The 21010-nt window shown below is 33.3% G+C and overlaps 1 protein-coding gene across 4 annotated transcripts in view; it reads right to left on the bottom strand.

The window, feature by feature from the left end:
- The window catches only part of CLGN (calmegin), a 50761-nt gene that overhangs the window by 13997 nt on the left and 15754 nt on the right, over positions 1–21010 (bottom strand). For all 4 annotated transcript variants that reach the window (XM_067736811.1, XM_067736815.1, XM_067736813.1 and 1 more), the window contains 8 exons: positions 20894–20967; positions 20165–20223; positions 16831–16972; positions 13239–13320; positions 11611–11803; positions 8486–8675; positions 698–811; positions 423–573 (listed from right to left, as the gene is read on the bottom strand). In XM_067736811.1, coding sequence (XP_067592912.1) covers positions 423–573; positions 698–811; positions 8486–8675; positions 11611–11803; positions 13239–13320; positions 16831–16972; positions 20165–20223; positions 20894–20967 — 1005 coding nt within the window. The remainder of the gene's footprint in view (positions 1–422; positions 574–697; positions 812–8485; positions 8676–11610; positions 11804–13238; positions 13321–16830; positions 16973–20164; positions 20224–20893; positions 20968–21010) is intronic.

The raw sequence follows: 21010 nt of genomic DNA, 5'->3' as shown, positions 1-21010 counted from the left end.
CTGATTCATATTAGGGAAAAAAATTCAATTTTAATAATACCAGAGGGTAAGGAGCATGTTAATTAAGCACAGACTTTAATTACTAAAATGTGCAACCTGAGTCTTCTTGATCAGAAGTCACTTTTTATATTTAATTCTAAAATAAAATTTTATTCCAAAGTGATCATCAGTATAAGGAAAAATATAGTATAAAGTAACTTATCTTTAGTTCTTAATTTTATTCCCCCAGAAAATTAAATAAGGAATGTTTCAGTTTTTAAACATAAATTAGTTGGAGTACTATGTTCTTTGACTTCTTAAGATAGCTAAGGCACACTATTATACAAATCAAATTTCCTTAAGTTAACATAACATTATCAATAACTAATTAAATAGCACAACATTTTAAAGTTTACTATGGGACTGGAACAAGTGGTTATTACCTGGTAGTTAGGGTTATCTATCATTGGAGGTGTCCATACTCCTTTGTATTTTGGGTTACCTATCATGGGAGGGCTCCACTCGCCACAACCAATCTGACATGCCGGATTAGAAATCTGAGGTGCCTCCCATTCTCCATCCATGTCTTCATTCCTTAGGATATTAGAACAAAGCAAATGGAGTAACCTCAAGTCTCTCCTGTCAGTCATATAAACTAGTAACAAAAAAGCAAGTAAGAAACATATGAAATTGACATTTGAAGATGAAGAATGCTTACCAGTCAATGGGTTTTTCAGCATTAGGATCTGGAATAAATTTCGGTTCATTATCAAGCCAGCCATCAGGTTTAACAACACTTGTATCTTCTATTTGGGCAGGTTCACTTTCATCCCTGTAAATACAGTATTTTATGCTAATTATTAATTATTCAAGCAGTTTAAAAATGCACGCTACAAAATTCATAAGGTACCAAAAGGCATTTCCTACCCTGTCTTTGTACCTACTACCTCCCCTCTCTCTCATCCACCTAAATCTTCTACTATACACTTTTTTATATATATTACTTGTTATGTTCTATACATACATGCACATATGTATGTGTATGTATATGTGTGTGTGTATATATATATATATATATATATACACACACATACTTTTTTTACACAAATGATAGCACTCTATACAGAGTATGTTAGACCTTGTTTTTGTTCACTTAAAAACTCATTCATCAACAAACATATATGGGATGACTACTACATGTCAAGACTGTTCTAGGAGCTCTGTTTTATATAAATATATATCTGCTTCATTCTTCTTAACAGTTGCATAGTTTTACACCTTGTGAATATATCATAATTTATTTAATCTATCTATTGTTGAGAATAGTGTTTTCAAAAACTTACTATGACGAATAATGCTATAATTAATATCCTGGAATATATTAGAAATTAATAAGAAATCAGTTGTCAGCTATATGAAGTAAATTTTTTTTCCAGTTTCTCATGCATTTTTTAATGTAGCTCATGGTGAGGTTTTGTTTTTTTTTGCCATGTAAAACATTTATTTTCATGTAGTTGAAATTTATTAACATTTTCCTTTATGATTCTTCAATTTTATGTCATATTTGGAAAGGTCTTCCCTACTCCAATATTATTTTTTAAAAACTCTCCATATTTAATTCTAGTAATTTTTATATTTTCATTAAAAATAACACTTAGAAAGTAAATTCTGAAGTATATAAACATAGTCACAGTAAGTAGTGAATAGAATTACTAACATAATTTTCGTCTTTACAGAAAAGAAAAAATTTTAAATAAGCTACATTACGATTTTCCAAACAAAACTTGAATAACAAACTGAAATAATCAACAATATATATGTAAAGACTGAGTAACAAACTGAAATAATCAAATCTATGTATGTAAAGACTTGTACTTGCCTGTTATTAATGTTATCTTAGGGTCTCTGAGGGCTCAGAGTAACCGGGGTTTAAAATTTAAGGGTGCATCTCTTTTAGCACTTTATAAAAAAAATTCTCACACATTTCACCAATCAGAATGAGGTTGGTATATAGTTTCTCTCATTGTACAGTTTCTCTCATGTCCCAGCCCTACTCTTTATGGGCAAACAAATGTGAAGCAATGTTAGAAAGCCCACATGGAGGGATGTAGTCCTACCTTTTCTGATAGCATGAATTCATGGAAGTGATACACTAATAAGTGACTTATTAATTTTTTTTAAAAAGTACTATTCTTCCTACCTTGCACAAGTTACTTCCCTATACTATTTCCCTTAAGGCAAAGACATTTTCACTGCTAACCAGTACCCCTATTTATCTAAAAGACAGTCAACAAGTTAACACTTTTGGTTTTCCAGGAGCAACATTCTATCTGAATAGGTGGTAAACCCCAACGTTTACAAACAACAAGAACTTGAAGAAATAGTAATAGACACTTTCCAAAATGAAGTACACAGAGAAAAACTGGTTTTAAAAAATGAATAGATTCTCAGTGACTTGTGTAACAAACGTAAAGCAGTCTAACACACATTTAAGTGGCATCCCAAAAAAGAGATGGGGAGCCATATATAAATATTTAAGGAAATAATGGCCAAATGTTACCCAAATTTGATACAAACTATAAACCCACATTTCAAAAAACTCAAAGAATCCAAAGCAAGGCAAATATACACACACAAACAAATGACATCAAGGCACAACAAAAATCAAACTATTGAAAACCAGTAACAGTGAAAATAAATCTTAAAACCAAATAGAAAAAAATGACATATTAGGTAAAGGAGAACAAGGATGAGAATAACAACTGACTTCTCATCAGAATCAGTGTGAGCCTCATGATAAGGAATGGCTGTTGCAAAATAACTATCAACCTATAACCCCATAGTGAAAAATCCTTCAAAAATGAAGGCAGAATAAAGAGATTTTCAGACAAATAATTTAGGAGAATGCAATGACAACAGGTATGTACTACAATGTATTAAGACAAGTTTATCAAGCAGAAGGAAAACAATAACAGACAGGAATTTCTATCTACACAAAAGAAGGAGAGTACCAGAAATGGTAAATATGTGGGTAAATAAAAGATCTTTTCCCCTCATAACTGTCTGACAAAAAGAGACTGATTGAAGAATAAATATGCATGGCCTTCACAGTATATAAAGAAGGAAATGTATGATAATAGCATGAAGGATGTACGGGAGAAAATATAAGACTCTCATATGATTAACTTAGACATGAAGTGGCATAACACTATTTGAGAGTAGACTGAAATAGGTTTAAGATGCATATTGCAAACCCTAGAGCAACCGGCAAAACAACCAACTACAGATGAAAAGCCAAAAAGCCAATAGAGAAGAAAAAATAGAAGACTCAAATAAAATATAACTCAATCTGAAAAAAGCCAGGAAAAACATTTTATAAAAAGCCACAGAATATATGGGACAAAGAAAAAACAAGTAGTGAGATGGTAGGTTTACACCCAACCACAGCAATAAGTGCATTAAATGTAGATGGTTTAAAACACTCAAATTAAAAGGCAAGACCCAAATGTAGTTGCCTACAAGAAAATCACCTGAAAAAGAAAGGCATATACAGGTTACAGGTAAATAATGGAAAATAATATTCAATGGAAACATGACTTAAAAGAAAATTGGAGTGCTGATTTAATATCAGACCAAGTAGACTTCAAGTCAGAGAGTATTATAAGAGTTTATAAAGAAGGACATTTTATAATAATAAAAAGGTCAGTTCCTCAAGAGGTCATGAAATACTGTGAATTGATCTAGTAACAGATCTTCAAAATACTTGAAGCAAAAACTAAAAGAACTCAAAGGAGATAAAGACAAATCCACAATCATAGTTGAAGATTTTAGTTCTCTTCTCTCAGTAAGAGAACAGACTGAAAACCGTTAAGAATATAAAAGCTTTTGAACAATGCTGATGTAATTGATATTTGTGAATGTTTTCTGACCACAATAGAATTAACTTGGGAGTTAAAATGAAAACCATATCTGGAAAATCCATAAATAATTGACAACAAAGCAACACATTTAAAAATACATGATTCAAAGAAAAAATCACTAGGGAAATTATATAACAGTATGAACTGAATATATATTTGTGGAACTTAGTTAAAACAGTGCTTAGAGAAATTTTACAGCTGCTTCTATTGAAAATTATTTTCTACCTTAATAAGGTAGAAAAGAGAAGCAAATTAAGTCCAAAGTAAGAAGAGGAAGGCAATAATGAAATAGAAAAAAGGCCAATGGAAGGGAAAAAACTAAAACAAAAGCTGGTCCTCCACAAAGCTCAATAAAATTGATAAACCCTCAGCTAGACACATCAAGAAAAAACACTAACTGCCATATCAGAAAAGAAAGAGGGGACATCAGTACAGATCATTAGACATTAAATGGATGATAAGAGATGCTGGAACAATTAGACACCCATATTTTTGAAAATTAATCTTGATTTATACCTCACACTACATAGAACAATTAACACAGAACAGAGTTTTAGTCAAAACTATTTGTCTAGAAAACAAAAGAAAATCTTTGTCACATTTAGGCAAAGACATCTTATCTTAGTAAGATGCAAAGAGCATGAATCATCAAAGACAAATATTGACAAACCAGACTTCATAAAAATTTAAAACTTCTGCTCTCTGTTACGAAAATTAAGACAAGCCCCAGAGTGAAAGGAAATATTGCATACTGCATATCTATATTAATTGACTATTGCTGCATAACAAATTACCCCAAAACTTAGGGGCTTAAAGTAACATTTATTACTGTGGTGTCTGTACTGTGAAATCTGGGTGCCACCTAACCGGGTCCTCACCTCAGGGACTCTGGCACTGGCAATCTCAGACTGAGGTAGGCAGCTTCTGAAATTGTTTTCCAATGATCCTACCTCCTGGTATTCATGTCCATGTGAAGTCCCCTCTCCTTGAGTGTGGGTGGGACCTAATAACGTGCTATTAATGAACAGAAATTAGTAATGGTATGCTACTTCCAAGATTAAGTTATAAAAGACTGTATATTAGTTTCCCTAGGCTGCTGTGACAAAACACCACAATCTGGGTGGCTTAAAGTGACAGAAATTTATTATCTCACAATTCTGGAGACTAGAAATTTGAAATCAAAGTTTTGGGCAGGACCATGCTCTCTCTGGAGGCTCCAGGACAGGATCTTTCCTTGTTTCTTCCTTGCTTCTGGTGGCCACTGACGACCCTTGGCATTCCCTGTCTTGTAGATGCATCACTGCAATTTCTGCCTCAGTTGTCACATCGTGTTCTCCCTGTGTGTCTGTGTCCAAATTTCCCTCTTCTTACAAGGACACCGGTAGTACTAGATTTAGGGCCCACCCTAATCCAGTATTACTTCATCTTAACTTGATTACAGATGCAAAGGTCCTAATTCCAAATAAAGTCACAATTACAGGTTCTGAGTAGACATGGAATTTTGGAGGACAGTGTTAACCCAGTACAGACTGTAACCTCCATCTTCTTCGCACTGTCTTCTCCCCTCCCTTCCCCTCTCCCTTGCTTCCGTTGAAGACAGCTACCATGTCGTGAGATACTCTGTGGTGAGGCCTAGATTGCAAGGAATGAAGGGATGACTCTGGCCAACACCCAGCCAGGAACCGAGGCCCTCAGTCCAACAACAATTCAGTCCCTTGAGAGACTGAATCCTGCCAATGCCCACTTGAGTGAAACTGAAACTGGATTAGCTCCTCGTTGAGCCTTTAGATGACTATAGCCCCAGCTGACATCTTAATTGCAGCTGAAAGACCCAGGGCCAAAGGACCCACTAAGCTGCAGTCAGAATCCTGAATCACAAGAAACTGAGAGATAACAAATGTTGTTTTAAGCCACTTAATTTTGGGGTAATTTGTTATACAGAACTAGATAACTGACACAACACCTGTATCCAGAATATAAAGAACTCTCATAACTGAATACAAAAAAATAACCCAAATAAAGCAGGGGAAAAAACTGAAAAGATACTTCTCCGAAGAAACTGATATGAATGGCAAGTAAATGAAAATTGGGGAGATTAAGGATTAGTCACTAGGGAAATGTAAATCAAAACTACAATTAGATACCACTACAAACCTTTTAGAATATTCAAAGAAAAACAGAAAAACAAAAACAGATAATACCAAAAGGTCAAAAGGTACAAACTTCTGGGGATGTAAGGTATGGCGTGGTGACTACAGTTCACCACACTATATCATATATTTGAAAGTTAAGAAGAGTGAATCTTAAAAGTTCTCAAAACAAGAAAAAAGTTGTTAACTATGTGAAGCGATGGATGTTTAACTAAACTTACTGTAGTGATCATTTTGCAATATATACATATATCAAATCATTATGTTGTACACGTAAACTATTACAATATTATATGTCAATTATATCTCAGTTAAAAAAACAGATAACACCAAATGCTGTTAATGTGTAACATCTGGAGCTCTTACATAATGGTGGGAATGCAAAATGGTATAGCCCTTTGGAAAAGTTTGGCAGTTTCTTACAAATTTAAACATACACTTATCGTACAATCACACTCCTAGGCATTTACCGAAGAAAAAGGAAAAATTATGTCTATACAAAGCCCTGACCACAAATGTTTGTAACAGCTCTATTCATAATTGCCCCAAACTGGAAACAACCAAAACTTCCATCAATATGTGAATGGATAAACAAATTATGATACATCCCTACAATGGAACACTACTCAGCAATAAAACAAAACTAATTACTGATACAAGAAAAAATACAGATAAATCTCAGAAAGCATCATTCTGAGTGAAAGAAATCAGAAACAAAAGTTATATACTGTATAATTCCATCTTATATGATATTCTGGAAAAGGCAAAGCTATAAGGGACAGAAATCACATCAGTAGTTTCCAGAGGTTAAAGGTGGAAGGAGGGAATTGATTACAAAAGGATATACAGGCCTTTGGGGAATGATGGAAATATTCTACATCACGACTGCGGTAGTGGTTACATCACTGTATATATTTTTCCAAATTCATAGAACTGTATATCTAAAATAAATGGATTTAACTGTATGAAAATTATACTTCAATAAATCTGACAGAAAAAAAAAACATGCAATCAGAATCCAGCAAACATCAAAAGGACAATACTTGTTGACCAAGGAGATTGCAAGGTTAGTCAACATTAGAAAATCAATCAATGTAATTCACCACACTAAGAAAATAAAGGAGAAAAACCACGTGGTCACCTCAATAGATGCACAAAACGTGTTTTACAAAATACAACACCCAATCATGGAGAAAAAAAACTCTTAGTAAACTAAGAATAAAACTTTTTTACTCATACTTAGTACATCTACCTTTATGTAGTCCCCTCCCAACTGTACTAGGGTTGGTCTGTGTGACAAACAGAATGCAGCTGAAGTGATGGCATGTCACTTTTGAGACTAGGTTATAAAAGGCACTGCAATTTCTGTGGTTGTGCTCTCTCCCTCTTGGATCACTTCCTCCAGGGGAGCCACCTGCCATGTCATGAGCTGACCTAAGGAGAGGCCTAGGTGGCAGGGAACTGAAACTTCCTGACAAAGGCTACAAGAAGCCAGTGGGAAGCCAGCTGCCCAAGTCAAACCTTCAGATGCAGGCAGCTCTTACTGGCAGCTCGACTGCAACCTCAGGAGAGTCTAAGCCAGAACCGGGGAGCTAGCCACTCTCAGATTCCTGCCTCTCAGGAACTGGGTGAGTTCATGTTTGTTGTCTTCAGTTTTTTGGTAATTTGTTACACAGCAATAGATAACCAATAGGGTGGGTTAAATACATAAAGACAGATAATCTCCTTAGCAAAACCATAATTAAGAGTTAACTGTCAGCAGGAATAAAAAAAGTTCTTAGGAATAAAGGTAACAAGATTTTAGGGAGAAATTACAAAACATATTTGAAGGACAAAGAATATCTCAGTTAAATGGAGAGATATAAAAGTATCCCTCACCATCTGAATTCAAGCTATAGGTAATCTGGAACTGAATACATTTCTTTTAAGGAAAATATTCATAATCCTGTAGAATGGAAACCAAATACTCAGCGAGTGAACATTTTATGGGTAAGCAAACTGGTATGAGTAAATCCTATATAAGATGCTGAGAATATGGCTTTTTCAGCCAACTAATCATTAACTGAGAACACCGCAACTATGTAAAGTATGCACACACATACATGATAAAGATCAAACTGGGAACTGAAATTAAAGTGTTGGTGTTTTAGATTCATGGAATTTTTTCCCCCACAGCATTGAAAACATACAAAATACAAATACTATATTGAAAAGGGCAACAAAATTAAAATATTAATTAAAATGAAAATTAAGAGGCAGGGGACTGCAAAATCCGTTTTAGAGAAGAATTTCACCCAAAATAGTCAAAATAAGTAGTACTGATGTTTAAAAGGATAAGCTTCATTGGTTGTAAACTTCACTTAAACACACGTTACTTCACATAAACACACGTTACTTTATGCCAAAGAACGCTTTGCTACTGAATTCTTTGCTTACCAGTCTTCTGGTTTGACAGCAGAAGGATCAGGGATTTTTGCTCTTTCATCCCAATCATCAGGTTTTTTATCACTGGGATCTTCAATTTCCTTGGGAGGATTGATAGGAGGAACCACATCCTCTAGTAGGTTTCCTTTGTTAACAACTATCTGATCAATTAATACTTCAAATGTGTCATCTGGATTCATCACTAAAGACCAATTTAAACATATTACACTTATCATATTGACAGACATGACATGTTAAAGATAATCTTCTACCCTAAACTTCATGGGTAAAATTTTCTCTCAACCACAATAGAGGAATTACCAACATATTAAATCAAAATACACTGAAATCACTAGATATAATGCTTTCTAAAACCAAAGATAAAATTTTAAGTAATAATAATACTTTAATAAAACACTCCATTACTTCTCAAATAAAAAATACCCAATAGCTAACTCAGCTTAGGACTCACATGACCAGTCAGCTTCACTCTTTCATAGTTACAGAATACAACCCAATCTTCACTATTTTAAAATAATTTTTTGAAACGACCTCAAACTTTAAAAGTTGCAAGTATGCTATAAAGAACTTTATTTTTTCTTGAATTACTTGAGAGTAAATTACTGACCTCATCCGTATCATCCCTGAATGTTTTAACGTATATTTCCTATAAACAAGGACATTCTCCTATATAACCCAAATCTGGGCACCAAAATCAGGAACTTAACATTGATACATTCTTATGATTTCCTAGAAATCTATAAAGCTCATTGACATTTCAAATTTATTGATTCATACACTATAGTGAAAAATGTCTTAAGGATGATTGAAAATATTCAACCTCACACTTTAGTACGTTTGTTTTGAGGTAAATTCTAGCTCTTTAAAAGTCCCTAAGCCAAAAGTTTCATAAAGGACTCCCTTATCATTGTAATGACAAAATAAAAGCTCTTTCTCCCTTCTGTAAACATGGGGTGGGGAGTCACTGAGTATAATTTATATCTTTGGAAAGAACTGTAGATGGAAGTAGCTGCCTAACATTTGCTTTTAGTAAGTTAAGGAAGTAGGAGCTGTCAATAAATGTCAGGATGATCCTGACTTAACTAGGTAAGTGGGCTACCACTTTCTGTAAAAGCAATGCTGAAGTAATAATCTCCAAAGGTTTCAGTCACAACAATGCCAAATTATTTATATCAAAATCAAATATTGCAATTTATATACAAACTCAAATAATGTAAATGAACACTCAGTATCTTCTCTTTTTTCTCCACCATTTCCTCTTCTATTACAGCTGAGATTATAAAACTATATTACTACACAAAGGAAAAAAGTCAAGATTGAAGCAGAACTGAGAATAAGATCTTAAATGCAAAAATGTGCTAGACCCTTTCTAATAAAAAAAAAGACATTTCTCAAGAAAAATCCTGAAAAGACTATTTTTCTGAATATATTTTGCATCTGAATTGTTTTAAAATTATAGTAAATCAGAAAAGCACATGACAATTACAGATACGTGAAAAGACATCTTTGCCCAAAATCTTTAGCCAGAAAACCTTTCCGTTTAGAAAACTGTATTCAATGTTCTAAATGAATCTACATCAAAAGACACTGGATTATAAAGTCTTTTAAGGGTCCCTGTAAGGTTCTTAGAACAACTACAGGATAATGTTATAAAAATATAGTAGTATTACATAAAGTTTTTTTTAAAAAGAAAATAGCCACTCGATAATCCTAGCACAACAAAGTTTTTGTGTATAGTAGTAAGAAAAGCAAATGTTTAAGAGTCAGACTTGAGTTTTAATTCCAGTCTTAACCAATTACTTTTGTTTTCTAGGGCAAGTTACTTAACCTAAATTAAGGCAAAATAGAGAGAAACTGCTCACCACACAGGACGGTTGTAAACAAAGTGTCTAGCATAGAGCATGGTACCTATCAGGTGATTAATAAAAATTAGTTTTTTCTAGTCTTTTTCTTTTTGTTTGCATAATATGTCTAGTGGCCATCAGGATGTGCCTCCAATTTGAATCTCGTTTTCTTTCCCAATTTTAATATTATAAACGTCTCTTCCTTGTTGCCAAATATTTTCATAGTTATCATTTTGTATTGTATAGAAAGAAAACCACTACTGTAACATTTGGGTTGCTTCCAATTTACAGTATATTTTTACACATAGGTCATTTTCTTTCTTCTGGATTATTTTCTTTGGATAAATTCCTGAAAGTGGAATTGTGGCCTTTGATTACACTACCAAAGTGCTTTTGACCAGGTTTATACAAAGTCTAATTAAAATTCATTTTTTCTAGTTATAATTTCTCATTATCTCTACATTTCTACAGTTTACTTTATGCTCCCCAAAATGTCTAGTACTATTTTCCAATTTCAGAAAAAGGTCTTTGATATCAATACTGATATTAAAAATAAAATTGGTCCCTGTGTTGGCCAAATGAATGTTTCTGTAACTGCAGTTTTTGGAAAGAAAACTGAAATACCTTAGTCTTGGATGGAGTTGTCCTGTTAGGTTCTGACATGCTGTGATTTTAAGTAATCATGGGCAGAACAAACCTCTATAATTGTATGTTCTTGGGAAGAGGAGAAACAATCCCATGTAGTGTTCCTCCTAGTCAACATATACGCAAACTCCTAGTTACAAAAGTAAAGCTAAGTATGTTAATAGATGGTCGCTCAATGCTTTCCCTTTCAAAGTTTTCCCACAACTACCATAAGGCAGGACCCAACAATGACAAATGCCTATAGAATAAAGTCTAATATTAAGGGCTTCCTCCTCTTTAACCTTTTTCTCCAGTTTTCTATTCTTTCAGCACCACTAATGTCAGGGTGCCTAAAATATCCCTTTCCTCTCCTATCTTCCACATTATATCTACACTTCAAGACTAAGTCAAATATAACCGCCTTCACTAGGTTTTCTCCAAGTTTCCAAACTGGAAGTAATATTGTTTTTGAGCTCTTAACTGTACCTCATACGACACTTTACTTTCTACCTGTGCTATGTGTGTCTTATTCTCCTAAAAATATAAGCCCTTAACAGAAGGACCTGTGTTTCTCCCAAAGCACTTGCCACGAAAACACTGGTAGTCAGCAAATATCTTTGAATTAATGAATGAATTAAAAGGACATACCAAGGGTATAAAGATGAGTCTTCCTGTCTGTAAAGAACTTTTTAAGGTCTACATCTGGAGGTTTGGCATGCTTCTCTTCAAAAACTCCAGTTTGGGGATGTTTATGTCTGAAGATAAAATGAAGTTTATAATCTTCTCCACATTTATCTGGTCCAAACATAATGGTATAGGATGTTTTATCATAAAAGTTTTCCTTCAAAGAGAGATGAGTATTGGGATTAGTCCAGAATTAGAGTATTTAATGGATTTCTCTATTCTACCCCAGTGGGTAGAGTTCACAAAAATGTATCAAATGCTAATTCACCAAAGAATTAGTTGACACAATTGACAATAAAGGATATGGAAAACACAACAAATTTTATTTCAAAATAGTTTTTTAAGTGCACACATTACTTCCATCCTCAAGATGTAGGAGAGAAGCTGGAACCACCCTAGCAACATCATAATGTTTTAGTTACTCTATATAGATTGTATTATTAATATTTTATTAAGAAAATTAAGCACAGAGAAAAGCATTCTGTGACTTAAGACTACAGTGCCTACTTAGCCATTACTACTATTCAGTAAGACACCAGAAAATGGCGCCCCTTAGCACAATGTGAAGAAGAGATTCAGACTCTTGATTTGACAGACTGTGTCTGTCAAAAGCAGACACTGCAACATGCTCCCCATTTCATAATTGGTCATTTCTCTTCATTTGGCATGGACACTGGTTAAGAGCATGGGATCTGGAGTTCAAATCCTACCGTTGCCTTTAAACCAGCTGTGTGTGGCCCTGAGCAAATTTCTTAACCTCCTTGTGGTTCTATTTCATTACCTCTGATGAAGATAATAATAGTACGTACCTTATAAGGTTTCTCTGAGGATTAACTGAATTAATTAGATAAAGTGCTTAGAAAAATACTTGGTATTTGACTTTATTATTGCCATTGTACCTTCAGGTGATCATCACCTCACAATACCTAAGTGTTTCACCATCTACTACAAATGGCTTCCCCTTTACCCGATCCTAATAACAGTAAATGAATCCTTTAATCTGTTTCATAGCCACGCATTCTGACAAATATCTCATTAATGTCTCATTTATCTTATTTTTGTTATATGCAGAAATCCTGACATAGCCTCCTGTAGGAGGATGCTATAAGAAATGTCTCCAAACCTCAAATGGTCCTAACGTAACCTGCTTCACTATGAAAACATTTTTAACTTAGTAAATTTTTGCAGACTGCCAATTCCTGAACTGGCCCGCCTTTTTAATTTGGTTCTTTGGCCATTGTGTTTTACTGCTTTGCTCTGTTATCTTACTTCTCCTGTGATTATTATTTTGTAAAGAAAATAACTGTAAGCTGATCTTTTAGTGACATTTATAAGCACCAGGTTATTTTTTATTTATAGACACAGCAAACTTTTTTATGTGGCTAATGATTACAAAACTGATGCCATCAAGTAACAAAGCTGTGTATGAAACTTGAAGGCGCACTGTAAAAGCTATATAAACTCATGGTGGGTAAAAATTTTCAAAGTTATTTTCGATTTCAGTTGAAAATGAAAATTTCAGTTGTGTCAATTGCTCCTTAAAAATACTTATTAACTTTAATAAGGTTTTCTTAAACATTAAAATATCATACCAGATTCAAACCATCAGTGTCTGCTAGGAGTTTAATGTATGCACCTCCACAATCAATACCATCTTGAAAATTTACTTCATATCTAAATGAAGGGAAAAAGAATCATACTGCTGATAAATAAAAATTACTAACTGTTCTTCAAAATCTAATGTATTACTCTCAATTCATTTAGACACAAACATTTTACATTACCAGAAAGCTCATACAAAGCATATCCACAACCTATAGGGAACAAGCAGAAATGACTTTTCTGTGCACATCCTTAAAATATTAAAAATAGAATGATTATAATCAACTATACAAAAGCCAACCAATTTGTTGAAATAATTTTTTCATCAAAACTGTTGAATTAAGAACAAAATACTTTGACTAAAACTTTTAACAGGAAACTTCCAATTAAAATAAGGTACGTACTATATATAGTCTTTATAAACTAAAAACAAAGACTATGGGGGTCATGGCTACAGCACAAATTTCTAAGAAATTGCTAATGATCCTAGATATCCAGTCTGCTACTAATTTGTCTTTTAGTTCAGCTACACTGAAACCATGTTAAATAAGTTGTACATTTAACTAAATACCACCAGCAAAGAGATTTCATAATCTCTGTCAATAACCTGGAATATTCCAGATCTTAACAGCCAGGAGATAGGGGAAACACAGTGTAACAGCTAAAAGAGTGAAGTGACATGGCAGTCTCTTCATAGATTTACAACACTCTAATTCTCAGCAAAAGTTCTGTTGTTGTTTTGTCTTATTTAGGCAATGACAGTCTTACTGAACACTATTTAGAAGAGATTTTTAGTAAATTGATGAATTACATGTAACAAACTGGTTATCAAACTGAAAAACAGTGAAAACCAAAAAAGTTATGATTTGGTTTAATGAATTAAAGCAAAAAGAGATGAAAACTAGAGGAGCAACAGGACACAGTGATAATTTTAATGAAGGACTATAGTGTAAAATGTTTCTGAAGAAAGTTTAGAGACAAAGTAAAAAAAAAAAAGCATTCAAAACTTTGACAGTTTGAACCCAATTAGTATATGTATTTTGCATAGAAAATACAGTAAACTTTTAAGTGATCATCTCTGAGTTGCTGGAGATTATGGTGATTTCCCCTCCCTACTTTCTACTCTGCTTTATTTCTCAAGATATCTGCAACAGTGGTTACAAGCAAGTACTTCTGAGTCAGGAAGACCTGAGACCTTGGCTAAAGGCATGTTACTGAAGCTCTAGTCTCTATTTGCTCATCTGTAACGTGGGAATATTGCCCATACCTACACCTCAAAGGACTACTATGATGATTAGAAGTTGTCATGCACAGTAATGGGCCAGTAAATGCTCAAAAATGTTAGCTTCTGTTATGATCAGAAGAAAAGTTTTGTTTTGTTCTTTTTCATTTTTTAAATAGTTTGTTTCCTCAAAGCCTTTCAATACTTTTAAGCAGTAGCTGATAAACCATTTTTTCATGAAACATGTCTTTGAAGAGTACAAAGTAAAAGAAATGGTGCATAATGTGAACTAAAGGTAAATATTTGCTACTCTAAGTAAAATAAAATAAAAAGAGATATAGTTTTAGCATAGGTGATCCAAGGAAAAAGGGTTCTGTGAAAAGAACTAGAGAGAACAATTGTGTAAATTGTCTCTATAAATGTTAAGACAGCTCTGCTGTCTTCGTATGCCTAGACTCGATCACTATGTCTATTTCATACGCTGCAAACTTCCAGATTTTTCAAATCATTAACTTGTGCCTAGTATAAATAGTTCACAATGGATTTGAGGATCAGTGAAATGTATGTCATAGAGCTTCACTGCTGCTAATCTTAGATCATAGGAAAAATGAGGACAAATGCAGAATATATGTTAACCCTATTTTCTTTAGAGTAGCATTTTCTAAACTGTCCCATGAAATAGTAATTATTGCTAAGGGGGTAAAAAACTTCTGTGGTCAATTATGTTTGCGAAAAACAATATTCAAGTTAAAAACAGGTTTTCATACAGAGAACTTCTCAAAGTCTTTAATGGGCAAATACGCTTCCTTATCTTTAAGGTTCAGATATTCTTAGTTTCTGAAACTTATATGACCACATAATGCATATTAATATGTACACAATTTGGAAAAAGCAGTTTTAGAGTAAAGTTATGTCATAAATCTATAGTATTTATAGTAGTTAATATAAAATTTTTTATTTATCTCATTTCATCAAAATTAAGAATAACAAATATTCACTATCCTTCTTTGAACTGTTTTCAAGTATATCAAACACTGCTATTCCATTCTTCTTGATTCTCCTTTTCTTTTTTCAGAATAATAATTTCACAACTGCTTTAATACTTTTTTTAGACTTACTATCTTTGCTTCTAATCTTGCAAGCTATCTTTCACTTGCTTGCCTAGCAGTGATTTATACTTCCTGAAAATACCCAATTTGATTCATTTTACTCTGGAGAAGTTAAACTTTATATTATTTTCCGTGACCCTTTCAGTTAAGCCACAAAGGATTAAAATAGAGAATGATATTATATTCACCTAACTTCAACAGAATAAGAAGATTACTTTCAAATTTTCAAGAAAAAAGAAACTCCAAACTCTGAATAATGACATATATCAAGCTCAAATATTAATCCCAATAAGTACTTATAACAATATTTTTCATTTGTTTAAATGGTTGTATACTCTTTGACATTATTTGATATTTTAAATTTATTGAAATAACAGTGCAACTAAGCCAAAGCATCACAGCTGAAAAATTAGCCCAATTATACCAAATGCCATATTGTTTTAAATTTCTAAAATACAAAATGGCATTTTAGTTACACCACATAGGAATATATTTAACACGTTAACAAAAAACTGAAGTGGTTCTGGAGTGTTAAGTTTACAGTTAATGGTATTTCCTTACACTGTAATTAACTTCGGACAGCCCAATCTTCTAAGGTAGAAAGTAACATTTCTACATGTCCTTTTCTTTGTTTTTAATATGAATTTCATTGGTTTTGTAATTGTATTTGTACACACCTATTTTGGTTTTACACCAGTATAGGTGAAACAGCTTGAGGAATTTACACTGGATTTTACGACAGTTACACATGCAAACAACATGACAATAAAACTAGTTTATGTCATATTGCAGGGGAGGGAAGGGGTGACTGTCTGTGACATCATGTGCCCTTTAAAAGGGCACTTCCTCTTTAAAAGGAATTTGCTGCCTTTGGATCTTATCACTGGTTTACCAGCAATATTTATGGTTCCATTCTGAATATACTGAGGTTAATATATCTTAATAGCAAGTCATTTTAAGTAAAAAGTTAAAATAAAAATGGTGATTTTAGTATGCACTATATAGTTTATGGTGGTGGAATGTTGCATATTACAGCATATATTATATAATTTTTCAACTAACCTGCTTTTCTCTCGAAACCTCAGGGTGTCTGTGTGTATACATGCATTGTGTATTTAAGCAAATGAAATGGAAAAGGAAAATCTGGTTTTTTATGCCCATTTTATACCCATTATACCTATATTCAGAAGCCAAATTATATAAAACTAATATAAATGTCAGAAAAAGTATTAAAAACATAATAAAACTTACTGTACTATCAGAGGTTTATCAGCAAAGATGAAAGGTTTTGCTAATACAGCAGATATTGCATGATGCTTTGCTCTAGATTTCAACACCAGTCCTCGGTCACCAGGTACTCGATATTCTTTCAATTCTTCTATTTCCCATCTTCCTAAAATACAAAACAAAGCAAGTTAAACTAAAACCAAAAACACTGACTTAAGAATTATTTATCAGAAGTGGTGACCAATAAGATTCTTCCATGAAGGCTACTTTGGAAAAAATAAAATCACATTTTAAATCAGAAAATAATATCTGCACCTGAATGTATGTATGTTTTCTTTTTCTCTTAAAGCTGTGGAAACTAATAAATAACAGACCCTACAGTATTTAATTAAAGCACCTCTAAAGCTGGCTTAGTTTGGATTTCTCTGAAAGACTGTAATCAATGAAATCACAAAATGTGGTTTGTCTCATACGGTCTATCAACTTGTATTTTTAAAATGAGGTATTTTTAAATTACACAGGAGACAAAGTACATCCTTAACAGAAAATGAGTTTGCCTCAGTCAATTTTTTTGAAATTTATGGTATCATCAGCTACTTTTCTTACTTTGCAGAAGTTATTGTAGAGATTTAAATTTTAATTTGAAAATTGTTATGCCCAAAGAACACAAACTAAAGTTAACACTTCCTAAGCTAAGCCAATCAGTTCTCAGAACTTTTGGCCAAGGAAGTCATACATACTAGATAAGCACTAGGCTGTAGCACAGCAAAGCTGAGTTAGGTCCTCTCTGGGCTGGAATTTCCCATGTTTAAGATCAGGAAGCTCCTGCAGTTAGATCACAGGCAGCATATAATGCAAAGCTAGACGGGTTAGCTGCAGCCCCAAAGTTGTGGATTGGACTTTCCTCCTTTACTCTTTTTAAAACAGAAAATAACTAATTTATATTAATCTGTATAAAATGTTCTAGCTTTGAAAATTAGAGGTATCGCCTATTCCAAGAAAACTCAATTTAGAGAAAACTGGCTATTTTCCGGTATTGTGCCAACTTGAAATATTAATGAGCACTTTTGAATTACTAATGTACTTTATACACGTTTTTTTCTTTCTAAAAAAACAACAGTGCAAGAACCTGACAGTCTCATGAACCAGAGAAGGGTATATTTTGGTCTATCATTGTGCACACAGTATTGGGTTTTTAAGAATTCATTTTTTAAAGTTTTCAAGTTTCTTTTCCTTTTTGTCCCCTAATTTGGCTATAGTGTACTTTTCTAAAAAAAGTGAATTCTTTTGGTTTTTCTTCTCTCACACTGATGAGCAACTGTATTATCACTGCCAACCTGTGGCTTGACCAAATCACAAAGGTCTTCTTTTAAGAAGTAACAACTTTATCTTTAGGGGTTTTAGGATACTGATAGTAAAGGCCTTTTTAAACTATGTTGCCTTCTTTTGTAATTACATGCATACATTTATCCGCTATGAAAAGGTACTATCTAAAAGTACTACTTTAATTTTAGAAAGCCTGTGACAAGGTGATATTCTTCAAGGACAAGAGGTTTTTCCCAACTTCAAATCAACAATAACTTTTCATTAACCAATCATTTACTCAAATTCTATACAGTGCCAGGTAATATGAACTCTGATGTAACTATAATTTCAAAAAGAATTCACAAAATTTTATAAGATATCCTGTAAGTTGGTCAATTAAAGAATTGGTGATTTTTTAAACAGCTATACTTTTATTAATAACTTAATCTGAAAAATTTAAATAAGTCTCCTCCAAATGCAAACCTTGTTACCCAGCACATAATGTTTCACACAGATTTGCTTACTCCTGAAAATACAGGAATTAGTTTTACTCAAGTGGCACTTGACAGAAGCTGTGATTAACGACTAGAAATACTAAATATTCCTGCAAAGAAACTGATATTGGTCTCAACTAACCACTATATAAACAACATTGCTAATATTAATATACAAAATGCCATTTTCAGGACCTGGAACTTTAAGAGATTCTGTATTTTTCAAAGTTGCTTTCAAGAAATTGAAAAAAGTCAACCAAACATACCAAATCTAATATGGTAAAAAATTATTTTCGTGGATAATTTTGTTTAATAAGACTACAGACCAAACTTAGATGTTAAGAAGCTTGTTTTCTGCTTGCTTGAGTTCTAATTTTAAGCTGGGGGGGAAAAACTCATTTAAACACTAAGTCATTTTTGTCCAGCAAGAAATAGAGACAAACTTACTCCTAAAATAGACCATATCCTAATTTTAGGAAAACTCCATCAAAAGATACTTCTAAAACACAAACATAAAGCAAATATCTACCCAATGCTGTTCTAAAAAAACTGTAAAGTAAGCTAAACATAGATGTTTTAAGTCAAGCATTCTGTTCGATGGCAGGTATTTCTGTGGGTATTATTTTAGGTAGTGTTCTATCTCTGCAGACTTGCTGCTTCTTTGAGGGAAATTATTCTTTTCTCTAAATGGATTTAGACTGAATGCAGTATTGCTTGCTCTGGGCATATGGTAGAGTTCTTTTTGGAGTACATAAGCATACACACTGGGATCGAGAACACTACAAAGGAAGACATGTAGGCATGATCTTTATCTCACACTAAAACAGACACTATGAAACGGAAGTAGACAGCTGCCATCCTATACATGCTGTTAGTTGTTCTGTTGTTATTCTCATGTAATGCCTGTTGGAGTCTCAGTGTGAGGTCACATCCTTATGGGTCTGAGGTCCTCTGAGAGAGAGGAAATTCCCACTATCTGTCACCTCGACAGAGGCTGATCCTGCTTTAGGATGTAACAACTAAGGAGGCTGGTTTTAGACTAAGAGGAGGAAGAAATTCTTCCGTCACACTCCAGGAGAGTCCTGTTGGGGAAGAAAAGTTGACCCTTGCATATAGGACTTTTCCTTCACAGTGAAGCGTGAAGATAACCTATCAGAGACGCAGTGATAATGGCTGTGGGCTAGGAGCCACATGTCCCACAGCTCTCATAAATGTCCTCTAGGAGGACCCTGCCGAAAGTTATAACTTGATCTAGGCGGCCCATGCTTGAGAGAAAACAGTAGAGAACAGCAGTAGCCTGGGAAATCCTGCAAGAGACTAACTGCAGTGGAGTGAATATTTAACTGTTCAGAGTTAGAAAACTGGATGGTGGCTTAAGTATGGATTACCTGGACTTCCAGAAATATTGGAAAGGAGACAAAAGACTCTATTTGTCTTTTGACAAGATTCTGTTGTGAAGCAGGATGGGGCCTCAGGTATATTTAATAAATATATAATCTCAAAAGCTAGTGAACTCTGGGTCATACTGCTTATGTTGAATATTTAAATAAATATTTTACCATCATATATAGAAATCTCCGCATCTGTATCATCTTTTTTTGCTTTTGATAAGACCCACCTATAAATAAAGTTGAAAGAAATGTATATCATTAAAAATAAAACTAACAATTTATAGATACAATGCATATCAGAAATACAACAGAAGATTACCCAATAGTCGCTTTTCCTTCTAAGATAAATGAATACTTAGAGGTTAAATAAGGATGTCTACACATAATCCTGTAAAGCTAGAGTTAAATTAAATTTAGAATCTGTAATTTACTAGCTGTGTGATCATAGCTAAGGTACACTAAGCCTCAGTTTCCTCACTGGTAAAAGGCAGATAAAGATAATTCTTACCCACCTACTTAGGACAGTGTTTGGCATATAATGATCAATAAATAATAACTTTTATTGTTTTTTTACCATTTTTTAGGATAAAACATTAACTTGAATTTGTCATCTGAAATTATGTTATTAATATCTGTCCTAAGGAAAGAAGAAATGTAAGTTTTCACTTTACATTCATGATTCATTTGTATATTTTCTTTGTATAAATGATAACAATTCAAATTAAACACTTCTATCAATAATAAAAATGTGTTAAGGTATTGGTTTACACCGTGAAATAAAGTATGTTAACCCTTTTTTAAGGTACTGTGGTAGAGGCAATTTTCATAGGCTAACAACCAATAACTTCAAAAAAGCTAATCAAGTCAAGGAAAAAATTCTCCTGAATGAATACTCACCCAGCCAACCTTCCACTATCAAAAGTTTCCGTAAAATATACTTCTCCTATAGGTTGAGGTGTCTTATATTTAATCTAGAAAATAGATTTTAAAAATCTAAAGTTATTCACCTTCACA

Source organism: Pseudorca crassidens, chromosome 4 (genome assembly GCF_039906515.1).
Source record: "Pseudorca crassidens isolate mPseCra1 chromosome 4, mPseCra1.hap1, whole genome shotgun sequence".
NCBI lineage: Eukaryota > Metazoa > Chordata > Mammalia > Artiodactyla > Delphinidae > Pseudorca > Pseudorca crassidens.
Note: the sequence above shows the minus strand (reverse complement) of the source record. Positions and strands in the feature narration are given on the sequence as shown.